We start from the raw sequence: 14,208 nt of genomic DNA, 5'->3' as shown, positions 1-14,208 counted from the left end.
ATTGATTACCCACACACATGAGCAAATCATGAAGCAGATGAACTGCAGCAGATCCATCTAGGTTACACCAAACATGCAAAGGGAAGGGGAGAAAAAAATTTTCAAGACTGGTCCGGTCACTCTTTTACGCACGTAAGTAGTGTAGATCTAAAAATCAGTAAGAGTGAAGATGTAAAGCAGAAAGCAGTGCCGATTTAAAAATCAGGTTTTAAGTAATCAGGTTTCAGTGACCTTGAAAGGTTCAATGTCATTGGGAGAGAGGGGGAAGAAAGCAATAGAGGAATGTCTAAACAAAAGTTTTGTACTTACTAAGTTGATCTGTGTGTGTGAAAGGGGTGCAAATCGGGGGTATGTTCTTTGGTTTTAAAATTCCGTTCAAATCACAAGAAAAATGCTTTAAAAAATTACACTTTAATGTGCGTCTTCAAATATCTAAAAAACTCATTTCTGCTAATACTGCCTTTTACCTTCCCACGGCAATATGTAACAAGCAGCAAACCATATGGAACTCATTTTAGAGTACAAATATAAGTTATATTAATAGTTACCTCGTTTTCTTTCATCTCTTTTTTGAAGTATTTTTTGCACAGTAGACTCAAAACTTAAAGCTTCATCATTGCTAGCAAAATTTAAGCCTGCCATACAGTTCTAGAAGAAGAAAAAAAGTTTCTAAACATGTTTTTGCTGAATTAAATTCAAACATTTTTTGCTATTTAGAAAAAGCAATAAAAAAATATTAAATGCTTACATCTGCTTCAAATATATGGAAGAAAACAGCTTTAGATTTGTATTCAAAAGGATTATACAATTCCTGTTCCCACTGCCAAGCCATTTTCTAAAAAGATACATTTGAATTTTAAAAGATTTTTTAACTTGATGTTAAATGCATTTATTATGGAAAAATATAATGTTATAAAAGATTTATGACAAATATTTTAACATTAGGAATTTCTGATTAAATGTGTTATGATTCACTTACTAAGCTAAGGAGTTGAATAAAAGCAGATATAATTAAAGGGGGGGGGGACTTTCTACACAGTCCAGTCACATTAATGTGACCATCTGTCAAAAGCCAGAATAACCACCTTTCGCAGAGCGGACTGCTGCGAGACGTGCAGGAAGAGAGTCACTTAGGTCCCTGAAGGTGTTCTCTGGGATGTTGAGCCATGCCGACTCTAATGCCGTGGCCAGCTGCGCTAGATTACGGGGTTGAGGATCCATGGCGTGAACAACTCAATCGAGATGGTCCCACAGATGCTTGATTGGGTTTAAGTCAGGTGAGTTTGCTGGCCAGGGGAGGATGGTAAACTCATCCTGGTGCTCTTCGAACCACGCACCTCGCATTGTCCTGCTGGAAGATGCCATCATCCTGAGGAAAAACAATGCGCATGTAGGGGTGGACATGGTCCACAAGGACAGATGCGTACTTGTATTGATCCATCGTACCTTCCACAATGATCAGTGAACCCAGAGAATGCCAGGAAAACATTCCGCAGACCATAATGCTCCCCCCTCCCGCTTGGACCCTTCCGGCAATGGTTGCAGGGTGGTTCCTTTCAGAGGTTTCACGCCTTATACGCCAACGTCCATCTGTCTGATGGAGCATAAAACGCGATTCATCTGAAAACGCTACCTGTCGCCACTCAGTGGACGTCCAGCTGCTGTACTGGCGTGCAAATTCTAGCCTTCGTCGTCGATGAACAGCAGTCAGCATAGGTGCACGAACCAGGCGTCTGCTTCGGAGGCCCAGACGCAGCAATGTTCGCTGAATAGTAGTTTGGGAGACACTTTTGGTAGCCCCTTGGTTCATTTTGGTGGTCAGTTGCTCAACGGTAGCCCGTCTATCTGCCTGAACGCATCTCCGCAACCGTCGTTCGCCTCTGTCATCTATGGCCCAGGGTGCACCACATTTGCAACGTCGCTGATTTTGGACAGTCCCATTTTGCCATGCACGGTACACTTTTACCACGGCGGCACACGAACAGTTCACAAACTCAGCCGTTTCGAAAATGCTTCCACCCTTAGACCGAAAGCCAATGATCATGCCCTTTTGGACGTCGGATAAATCGCTTCGTTGCTGCATTACCCCAACGATTGAAATGTTTTCCGAATCCCTCACACACCCTTTATATATGCTCAACTGCACTGTGCTGCCACCTGCCTTCTGTGATTGGTTATTTAACTCTGACGTGGAAAGTACGTGGTGGTCACATTAATGTGACTGGACTGTGTATATAGATTTATTTATACCAAATTCATGACCCCCATCTCCACCTTCAAGACATAACAAACAATACTTTTCATTGCCAAAATATGTCTAAAAGTTTCTTCAAAAAAGAAAAACACTATAATTCATAAACTGTAGTTATATGCATTACACAAAATATATTGCATTAACGTAAAAACGTGCAAAAGAACACAAAACACAGATCTTCAAGGCTAAGATAAATGAACAATATAATTTAAAATAGCAAATATATTTCTCTGAGGTTTAAATTGACTAGCTATTTAGGATAATATAAATTGAATAGAAATGGCACTGCATTACAGTAAAAGCAAACAAAATGCACAAAATTAACCCAATTCAAGGATAACTCCAGCCATAAATAGAATTAAATGTGCTACATGCATTGATTTTAATGTAGTTCAAGTTAATTACTAGAAAAAGACGGGTGAATAAAAGTTCAAATAGGTCGACAATTTTCTCGTCTTTATTATAACGGTTTTTTCTCAACATTATTTTGGTTATCAGGGGTCTGTCCAGGATTTTTCACAGGGTCCGTTTTTTGTGAAAAATCAAATAATTTTGTGAAAAATCAAAAAATTTCGCAAAAAAAAAAAAAAAATGTTAAAACGAAATTTTAGAATTTAGAGATGGCACAAACTGCATCAATTAAACTTAAAGTTGAGTGTTTTCCTCTTCTATGGCGAGAAAATCATTCTGGATTTTTTTTCTGATATTTGGCGGGAGGGGGGGGGGGGGGTCGGGCATCGCTCTTTCAAGTATCAATATTTATCTACCATTCTGCATTATGTTAAATTATACTAGATATATTTCTATACAATATTTAAAATAATTGTAACAAAAATATAAATAAATAAAAAACAAAATTCAGAATAGGGTTTAGCATTCAACTTTTTGACCCAAGACACTCTTAAAAAGCACAGAATTTCGTTTAAAAATTATAAATTCCGTGATTTTAACAAAAATAAAAAGATATTTCAATTGTTTACCTCTTAACAAAGCGTAATAATAATCAAAAATTTGAAAAATAGGATTCCCATAGCAGATGCAAAGAGATCGCAATTCTCAAAGCGAAGGCATCAAAAGTATAAAAACGGCTTGTAAAAGAAATATTTTTCATAAAATTATTTTAAAATTGCATTTTAGAGTCCTATGATAAACATATCATTAATATCTGTGGACACAGTTGACCCAAAAAATAAATAAATAAATAAAATAAAATAAACCATCTATTCAGCATTTTAATTTTTGACTCATAACAGAAAATGGAATTTTGCTTTAAAAACTTGAAATGAGAGTTCTAACAGAAATAAAGAGACTTTTCATTTATTTGAATCCTAATAAAGCGAAGTTAGCTTGAAAAAAGAACAAAATATGATTCTCATATCGAATGTTAAAAGATTGCATTTTTCAAAATGTAGACATCTAAAGAAAAAAAAACGGTGATTAAAAGAGTTTATTTAAAGTTAATCATCCTTGTTAGCATCGAAAAATCAAAATCCATATAATTTTCTCCCAAAATAACAATTAAACATCGCACCGCACCGTAAAAACGCAAATATTGACAAGCCGACAAAATGATGAGAATATTTTCTAATCAAGTCATTATAAAGGTTCAACGCCAGACGCTAAGTGGTGATAGTTTTGAAGTTGGTAACCCTATCTGAAGCGATCATATTTTTTCCTCACCCTTACTATCCCTTGGCAGTTCTAAGTTCATTTCGCAGATATATATTATTATTGTTTATTAAATCATGAGCGGGGGGGGGGGGGGGGGGAAGTGCTTACCAGTGCTTTATTTTCAGAAAAGTTTACAACACTGCTGCTAATTAGCTGTGATAAAACAAACAACCATTAATATTTATTTGGCAGTAGCAATTATTTATCGCTTGCAGGAGCATCGCAAGAGTGCCGATTTTTTCCTTCTTTTTTCAAAATTAGCCAATTTTGTATGAGCTGATCCCTCTAATTTGACTTAAAAAAAGGTTCCAAAAATGATCGGTTTATACACAGAAATATGCATTATTTTGCTTTCAAATTTGCTCTTTCAATAAACAATTTGTGACAGATCCGATCTTGTTTATCAGAATTTTGTGAAGGGTCCGTTTTGTTTGATCGGGATTTTGTGAAAGGTCCGTTTTGTTTAATCGGGATTTTGTGAAAGGTCCGTTTTGGTTGATCGGATTTTTGTGAAGGGTCCGTTAACGGACCCAAATATCCTCTGGCCAGACCCCTGGTTATTGTATAGCAGATTACTCCTGTATCATTAATTTTTTCAACTTTGGTTTGTTTTGTTCATATAAACTTATTCACAGCATTTATTTTGTATTTAATTTAACTTCATTTGTATTTAATATTTGTCTTACAAATTGATTTGTTTTTTTACACACGGTTGTTTTAATGCCTTGCACAAAACAGGCTTAGGGATAAATTGATCCTTTGGTGTGGGAAAAATTAAAAAAAAAAAAAAATCAAAACTATAATATAAAATGTTATGGAGGAGAGCCAAGGCTTAGGTTGCTCAAAACCACTCAGCTTCTCTTTCTCAGTTTTATTGAAACTTTTACACATTAGATAGAATTCAAATGGTTCACCTATCAGAATAAGTTCTGAAGAATAAAAGTCTCTCAAACATATTTTATTGAAAATTAAGCCATGAGGGAAAATACACTTCCTAAAAGAAGGGAAACCAGACCCATCATTATACGGAGGTAGAACAAAGGACAAACTCGATAGATATTGTAGAGAAAACAACAAAATGCATGCACATGTGCATAAATACTTTGTTTCTAAAAACCAGAGGGAGAATTATGCACCCCCCCCCCCCCCTACACACACAAACCTCAAATGATGTTTCTGAGGGAAATATCTCTACATGACGGTGTGAGCAAACCATGCCCTCCAAAGGGAGAGTTGCTAAAACCAAGCAATAAAATGGGGAGGGAGGAGGAGGATCCATATGTCTATTAGAGACGTACCGAGTAGCACTTTCGCCGAGTACCGAGTACTCGGCCTTTTACTACTCGGCCGAGTACCGAGTTACCGAGTACTCGGCCTTTCAGTACTCGGCCGAGTTACCAAGTACCAATTATGTTTTAAGAAGAACCACCGACACACATGTGATGAATTTTGAACTTATTGGAATAGTAGTATAGACCTCCTTGCTCATATAGTAGTTTTTAAAACTAAATTCCTGCTGAAATTCAATTTACGCATTATATAAACAATTTTGTTTGTGTCAAAAATTTTACAAAAAAATTATTTTTTAAATTAAAAATAAATAAATAAAAGGTATCATTAATCAAGTTGGAATTAAAACAAATTTATACCAATCAATTATAGTTTTAGTCCGCAAAACATAAATAATTTTAATACAACAAATGTGCAGGAACACTGCAGACCCATGTGTTTCGCCCCCCCCCCCCCCCCCCGTTACAAGGAACGTCTTTTTCAGTGCATAACATGTAAGCTAAAGAATGTTAAGACATTCGACAAAAAAATCTGACTTTTGTCGGATGCCTTTAAATCCACGAGCTCCCATGTTGTGCATTGAAAAAGGAATTCCTTGCAATGCCAAAACACATGTCTGCAGTGTTCCTGCACTGTGCTTTTAACGTTGTTTTATTTCCCTTTATTTTTTAAGCAAAGGTATTTTCATAATTTTTTATAATTAATTTTTGTTTTTAACAAAAATCCATTTTTAACATAAAAATTCCATATTTTCTATACTTTTTTTTGCATAATTTTACATAAATAATTTTTATCAACTTTGGGGACATTAAAATAAAGATTTATTCCATTGAAGCATTACAAACTTCATTATTCTCAAAATTTAAAATTTGACTTATAAATTTTAATTGTAAATGTTTGCAGAATATAATGTTTGCTCTTTTTTCTATAAATTTTAGTATCTGCCTTGGACAATATTCAATTTTTTGCAACTACTCGGTATTGGCCAAGTATCTGATCAGAATTTGGCCGAGTACCGAGTACTCGGCAAATTGGCCGAGTAGGCCGAGTACCGAGTAGTTACCGAGTACTCGGTACGTCTCTAATGTCTATCCATAAAAAAAAACTGTAAGAGACCAGTGAATTTATCTGGCAAAAGGACTTGTATGGAATTTAGAAACCCCCCACAGAAAACAACCTGTGATAAAATTTTGATAAGTAGCAATAGTGAATACAAAAAGTGATGAGTCAAATGCACAATATTCCTGATACTAAGAGACAAACATCAGAAAAATACTTACATCCATATCAAATACTTTGATGAAATAAGAACGGCGCTCACAGTCTTTCACCAGGCAAACAACACCACAGCATTTTTTATGCCATGTTGAATGATATGATTCTTCAGTAAGAAATAACTGAACAACAGCAGTTGCGATTGTCTGTAAAATGAAATACAAAACAAAATTTTACAACTGTAAAAGTTTCAAAGAGGTTTTTAAATTTGCGAGAAATTTTAAATGATTCAAAACTTAAAATTTAAATTTTAATAAAGGTGAATAAACCGAATAACTAATGAGCATGTTTCAAATGGAAGACAAATAATGAAATTCAATTATTTTATAAATATTTCACTAAATACAGTTAGTCTGTTGGTTATTTGATATCACTTTATTTTTTGTGAATTTGATTTTATTAAGCATTTTAGTCTGAAAAGCGGCAATTTCAAATTTGGGTATTTTACGCTAAAAACATGAAATGAAACCATTACTTCAATAGCTCAGTCATCATTGACTGTTAAATAGCTGAATGCAAGGACTCCTTGAGAAAGGGAAATTGCCCACTCCTTTGCTTGAGAAATTAATGTATTTACATACATGTGGATGAATTTTTGATTTAATTTTTTTGTTTTTTGATATAATATACATTAAGTACACTCATAATCTTTTTCACACTTGTGCTTGCAGAATGAACAAGAATAAAATATTTTTTATACTTTTCAAATTTATAGGCTTATGCATGTAATGAAAGTGCTTATTTAGTGTTTAGTTATTAAATCTAATTAAAATGCGGGATTTGTGTTTAAAAAATAATTTTAAAAAAACAAGCATTATGTATTTTTAAAAAATAATACTTACGCTTGCAACAAAATTTCCTTATTTCTGTTTAGTTTTAAAAACATGTTTTAAAATGCATGGCTTGATAAACAAGCTCTTTAATTAACAACAAGGAGCATAATTGGCAGTCTTGCATAATATAGACGAACGCTAAGTGGCGAACGGCGTTCGCAGAAATTTTTTGGCTCTGCAGAAATGTTTTTTCAAACTGCTAACGTTGATTTAAAAAAAAAAAAGTTTTTTTTTTTTTTTTTTTTTTTTTTTTTTAAAGGGAATTTTTAAGAAAATCCCAGAGTTTATTTCTGTTAAAGCCTTTCTCCAAAAGCCTTTTAAAAAGCACATGTGCAAAAAAAAATAATGGTTTTGGCAGTTTTCTTCAGTTGGTGAAAAATAAGCAAACTAGATGTTATTGTAAAAAAAAAAAATGATTTAAAGCACTTTTTTTTTGTCTCTTTCATATTTGAATATAAATTTAATTTTTTTATTCAAGGGTGAGTTAGGCAATATAATTATTTGCAGAAAATTTTTCAGTTAGTATTTGTGTTTGCAGAAAGCTTTTCATTTTATCTAAGTCTGATAATTGGATTAAATAAAACCAACACAAAACAAAAAGAAGGTATTTTATTCCACAGTGATTAAACAAAGAGGAAGGGATTAATGAATGTTGACTGTTTGTCCATTTTAATTAGTAGTACCTAATGTTGTAGAATTAGAAAATCATGAAAATTCCATGTATCACATTTAAAAAAAAATAACAATAATAATAATATGCAAATGAAGAATTGGAATGAAGCTGTATTATTAGACAACTTTTCAAATTTGAAATTAATTCAAAAATTTGTATTTACTCTATATTGCTCATAAAGTTTAATTTTTCACAGATTCAATCTTTTTTTTTTTTTGCCCAATATATTCATTTTAACAATGAGATTTGAAGTTGATTTGACAATGAATCGGAATTAACTCAATTCATCACATATTTTTTAAGCTAACATTGAAAACCTTTTGGTACAGATGTGATATACCCCCCCATTTGGCGACATTCTATTTTTTTGCACAAAATTAAAATATTTTTCTCGCCAATGAGGCGATAATTTTTTATGCATGGCATCCCTGGCCAAACTAACCTGTGTTTAGCAACCCGAAGGCAATCTTACAGATCTGTTCAAACTTGTTTACTTGGGTTGTTTGGGTTTCACGCAGGAGAGATACGTGGTGTTGTTTCGTGCAATATACCTTACAGGAATGCTTATTTTGTGTTAGTTTAAATTCAGTAGTTGTGTTTTGAAGTAAAAACATTAGAAAATGCCAGTTTCTTCAAACTTGAAGGTTAATTAAAAGTTAACTCCAACGTGGTGTGTATCTGTAACGTGCCATTGTCATATGATGTATTGTTTTAGACTGAGTGTGAATATTTATACCATATAAAAAGGTAAGTTCTTTATTTTAGAATTCAAAAAAAAAACCTCTCACTTCCAAAATTCTTTGTTTTTACAAATCCTTGAGGGGTTCTTGTAGTATACATAACTGTGACCATACTCCGACTGTAATGTATATTAACAGTCGGAGGGATAACTGGCGAGCCAGAGGTCTCATAGTACTTTCGTAATGAGACCGAGGCAGGGCCGGAGAGCCGAGGTCTCATTACGAAAGTACTATGAGACCGAGGGCTCGTATCCCGGAGAAATTATGAAAAAAAAATTAATGCATTAATTTCGACTTGTAATTGATACAATAATTTATTTCATTGTATTTTAATATGTTTACAAAAAACCCCGGCCCTGTACATTTTTGAAGCATATATTCGTGATGTTTTTTGTTGTGCTTTTATGTTGTTTTTATATATATTGTGTTCTGAAGTGCTTTGATCATGTTTTTTTATCTGATTTTTTTCTGTTGGCGCTAAAAAAGCATCGCTAAGAACGATGTATGACATATGTCGTCATACATCGTTTTCTTGGCGACGTTTTCTTGGCGCCAACAGGAAAAAGTCGCCAAGGGTGGGGTATATCACATCAGTTCCAACCTTTTAATTATTTTTAAAAATAATAATTATTGGAAAATACTAGGGTTTTATATGCATCTACAATACAAATAAATAAATAAATGAAAGCAGCTTTTACAGAGTTGCCACAGAAGTTCAAGAATGAAATTCCCTGACATTTCCAGGTTTTCCAGTTGCTTTTAGAAAAAATTCCAGGTTAATGAATGCTGACTTGCGTTATTAAATACCAATACAACATATTTTTAATGTACGTAAATCTACTTTATGAACTAAATGCTTAAAAAATTATCAATTGTAATCTATATTTGGGTTAAGTTAAGACAAGCTAAAAATTTAATTATTGATTACAAAAGGACTGAAATCTCAAACACACTAAGAAATTTTCGGCAAAAGCCACAGGTTCAATATTGACATATTTCCAAAAAAAGTTTTAACCTATAAAAGCAAAAATTTTGAGACTTTAAATTTTTGTGAACACTATTCATTTTATGAAAAAAAAAATCAGAATGAAGGCCCTTAAAATACAAATAAGGCTACAGATGAATTGCGGAAAACACTAGTAGTTTCTAGCTAAGCACATGGCTTGGATTTTATTTTTTTTTTTTTTCAAAAGAAGCAAAATAAAATGTAGTGATATAAATCAGAACTTTATGACTTTTGTATGGATATTTCTTTTCTTTCTTTTTCTTTTGTAACCTTATTACATTCAGTCTTCAAAAATGAGCTTGAATTTTCTTTCTCTCCCCTATCAGGAAAATTCACATACCTGGAATGCGACATTTACCGTAGTTCAGTGTTTTTAACAAATGGCAAAGCAATTTTACCTATCAAATTGAAAAAAAAACGGGAAAAATTCCCTCACATTTCCAGAAATCTTAATAATTTGTGATTTTTTCCGACCATTTTAGGAAATTTTCATTTTCCCTGACAATTCCAGGTTTTCCATATTTTCCAGGTGCATGGCAACCCTGTTTTAGCATAAAATTACTTTGAGAAAGTGCTCTTTTATCAGGAAGCATCCCCCCCCCTCTTTTTTTTTTTTTTTTTTTTTTTGTCAAGAGGAAACACTATTAAATATTTATAGACTGTTCAGGAAGTTTGGGAACATTAGTTGAACATTTACCTTTGATTACTAATGCAGTTAGAGCAAAGTTGATCCTGTTAGAGCGAATATCAACAAAATAAAGTTTAAATTCCGATTTAATTTAGATTACATCTCCTTGAATTCCATTACAGCAAAATTCCCGTTACTACGAACAAAATTTGCAGTCTCTTGAAGTTCGTTGTAATAGGATTTCACTGTACATTGGTTACTCAAAAATATAGAAAAATTTAACTTACTGTACGTTGTTTCCCTAAGGAAAGAAATATTTTCCGATTCTCCTCTTGACTAAGCAAATTCGATGAGACATTTTGGGCTTTTTTAGACTCTGCGGTCATCTTTGGTTTCATTAGTTACTACAGCAGAAAATAAATGAAAAAGAAAAGTTACTTTTGTTAAAGAACATATTTTATTTTAAAAAATGTACAGAAAAGGAAAGAATAAAGAACTTAAAGTACCTAAATAAAGTTCAAGAAAAGGAAAAAAAAACGTTAGAACACAATATATTCTAATCATTGCAAGAATAAATCTTCAACTGTTACACAAATATAAATTTTTATAAAGTCATAATTTGCTTTTATTACTGCAATCAAAATACATGGAACTATTTGGTTATATAGTATTACATTTTGTGTGAGAATCAATTTTGAAAATGGTGCTTCATCTCAGAAATTACAAAATCAGGATTCATACACAAAGTCTGAAAGAAAAAAATAAAAAATTCGACTCTTCCAGGTTTACTTTCCATGCTACATAAGTAAGTGATGCAAAGTTTATTTGGCTAAGAGCCCTTAAAACTTGATCTTATGAAATTTTAAATAAAACTTTAAGCAATGCTGTAAGTGTAAAAAAAAGAGAGAGAGAGAGAGAACTAAACTTGCGATTTGTGGAGACCTACTAAGAAAAAGACGGTTTAAAACCAATTTACATTATTTATATCATTTTTACTTTTTACAATAAAAAAATAAATATTCAGTGCCCCTGTTCTCCAACTACAGCCCTGGTCTAATAGACCAAGCGTTGGCCCCCCTAAAACGCGATTTATCTCTTTTATGGCAGGCGGCTGGTTAAAATAATTTAAAAATGTAGTTAAAAAACTTTGGCTCTAATCCCCCCCCCCTCCACCACTAATTTTGAGTCACACACTGCATGGGTGGATGAAAGATAAAAATAAAAGAAAAATATTAACCTGATAAGTTAATGGCTAAAAATTACACAATAACATTAAATTAATTACAAAAATTGAATAATAACATTAAATTAATAAGAAAAACACATTTCATTATTCCCCCCAGCCATGTTGGGGCAAACGTGGTGCCCCACAGGCGTGAAATATCGATTGTTAAAATTTAAAAAATAATAATCACTTGGGGATCAATGGGGGGAGGGAATTTTACACAGTATTTGTTTCATTATTTTGACTGTCAAAAAAAAATCCCCCCCCCCTCCAGTAATTATGGGTCAATTTGCCAAAAAAAAAGTTTTTGTTCCTCTTCTTTTGCATGACCACTTAAATTGTAAAAAAAAAAATAAAATAAAATATATATCCCAGTGGTTGGAAAAACTACATTTTTTTTGTAGCAAACTACAACTACATTGTTACAAATGTAGTTAACTACAACTACAACTACTTTTTTCAAAATGTAGCAACTACAAACTACTTTTGAAATGTAGCTACTTCGCTACTTTCTAAAAAATAAGTAAATAAAAAGCATACACAATATAGGTTGTCCCTCAAAAAATGAAAGTCAATTTTTCAAATCGCATACACTCTAGTATTTTTCTTGTGTCAAAACAATCGTGAAAAAAGTTTCATATAATTTGCACAACGGCAACCCGTGTCGACTTGCACCTGAAAGTGTAAAATAATACTTGTATGTTAGGCCAAATCGAAAGGGAAAAAAAACTGTTTTTAGAAATTCGAAATTTCTGTTGATAAAACGTTGCCCTCTGTACCCAACACCCCACATGTACCACAAGAACATTTATTCAAATTAAAAAATATTTAGATATGCCACACTTGACCTAAATTTATAATTTTACCTTTGACCTAAAATTTATAATTTTATTTGAAAAAATGATTTTTTTTTCAGTTATCTTTTAAAAAATTACATATAAATTTAAATACAATATCAAGTTCAAAAATTACTGGCGAACACATTTACAGGTCAATAATTACAAACAAACAATTAAAAAAAAAATATTTGAAATGGAAAATTTAACTGAACCTGGAAAAAATCCATATCTTTGAGTACTATGTGGGAGATTTAAAAATTGCAGGAAAACGAAAATTTCTATTTAACGCTAATTACCTACTTTTCTACTTTACTGTTTATATTTTTCAGCTTGATAATTTCGTAAAATCTTACATTTCTGAAAATATGTATCAGAAACTTAATTTTTTGAAGAAAATTATAAATGTGTTCGGCCACGTGTGGGATGTCTAAATGGTTTTTAATTTGAATAAATATTTTTGTGGTGCATATGTGGGGTATAGGAGCAATGTTTTATCAACAGAAATTTTGAGTTTCTAAAAAAACATATTATTTTAATTTGACCTAGCATTACACAAGTTCTGATTCACACTTTCAGACATAATCGGCACTTGTTGCGATTGTTCAAATTATATATATATATATTTTTTTTTGACGTAAAAGGATAAAATATAAGAGAGTGTGCGACTTGAAAAATCAACTCTCGATTTTTTCGGGGGGGGGGGGGGGGAGGACACCCTAATACACATACACACCATAAGAGGATTGAACAAAAAAAGATTGATAAATTAGCTCATCAGAAGACACTAAGAAAAATGCCCGTTAGCATACTCTCATACACTGCTCGTATTTATTGTAAGTCCTCCAGAACAGTTCAATTTCATAATTTTCTATAACATTTTCATTAGCTTCTTTTTATTTGGTGAATACTGTCGTAAATTTAAGACTCGCTAAAATATTTTTGTTTTTCATTCTTCGGTCTGTTTATATAAAATTCACCAAATTTCCAACTCGCGAAATCACCGATATTTTCATTTTCGCGAAAATAAGTGCTTTTTTCAATATAAATATTGGTGAAATATGAAAATAACGACGGCAAAAAAACTAATGGCGTCAAACAGATAGAACGTATGTCGTCAAAATGAAATGCCTGAGGTCAGCTCGTATTTTTATGAGTCTTATTTATCATTGCATCCGCTGATGTATTTGTGTAAAATTTGCGACAGTCAAATTCGTTTGAACCTTGATTTGTTTTGTTTTTTTTTCAGTTTATTTAAAAGTAGTTTCCAGAAATCGCTACAAACTACTATTTTTTTGTAGTTAACTACTCACTACACTACGTTTTTAAAAAAGTAGTGCGCTACACTACAAACTACTTAAAAATGTAGCTACTACAGTAACATCGCTACATATAGCGCGCTACTTCCAACCACTGATATATCCCTTAAAAAAACATAGCAAATCCCCCCCCCCCAGCTATGTTGGGGCGAAACCAACCATTTCCATCAAAATTCATTTCCTCTAACTTTTTTCAAAGATTTCCTATCAGACTACAAATTTAAAACATTTTCGTGAGTAGGCCACAGATTTTTCCTCTTCTAACATCACCAAAGATCTTCTTTCAAAGCTACAATTTCGAACATTTCGGCGGAAGAGTCCAAACCCTCTCTCTCTAATATAATCAGTTTCAATTTTAAAAAATGAACGGTGGAGTATATCCCAACCTTTTCTTCGCCTAACATTACCAAAGTTTGTCTCAAATGCATCTTTAAGGCTGCAAAATCGAAAATTGTCGG

The 14,208-nt window shown here is 32.5% G+C and overlaps 1 protein-coding gene across 3 annotated transcripts in view; it reads right to left on the bottom strand.

The window, feature by feature from the left end:
* LOC129222091 (actin nucleation-promoting factor WASL-like) overlaps positions 1-14,208 on the bottom strand; it is a 36,384-nt gene that overhangs the window by 20,233 nt on the left and 1,943 nt on the right. For all 3 annotated transcript variants that reach the window (XM_054856526.1, XM_054856525.1, XM_054856527.1), the window contains exons 2-5: positions 10,658-10,774; positions 6,496-6,636; positions 749-835; positions 549-648 (exon numbers count right to left, since the gene is read on the bottom strand). In XM_054856526.1, the coding sequence (XP_054712501.1) occupies positions 549-648; positions 749-835; positions 6,496-6,636; positions 10,658-10,768 (439 nt within the window). In that variant the 5' untranslated portion in view covers positions 10,769-10,774. The remainder of the gene's footprint in view (positions 1-548; positions 649-748; positions 836-6,495; positions 6,637-10,657; positions 10,775-14,208) is intronic.

This window comes from Uloborus diversus, chromosome 5 (assembly GCF_026930045.1).
Source record: "Uloborus diversus isolate 005 chromosome 5, Udiv.v.3.1, whole genome shotgun sequence".
NCBI classification, from domain to species: Eukaryota; Metazoa; Arthropoda; class Arachnida; order Araneae; family Uloboridae; genus Uloborus; species Uloborus diversus.
The sequence above is the reverse complement of the archived record's forward strand: the minus strand, read 5'-3'. Positions and strand labels throughout refer to the sequence as shown.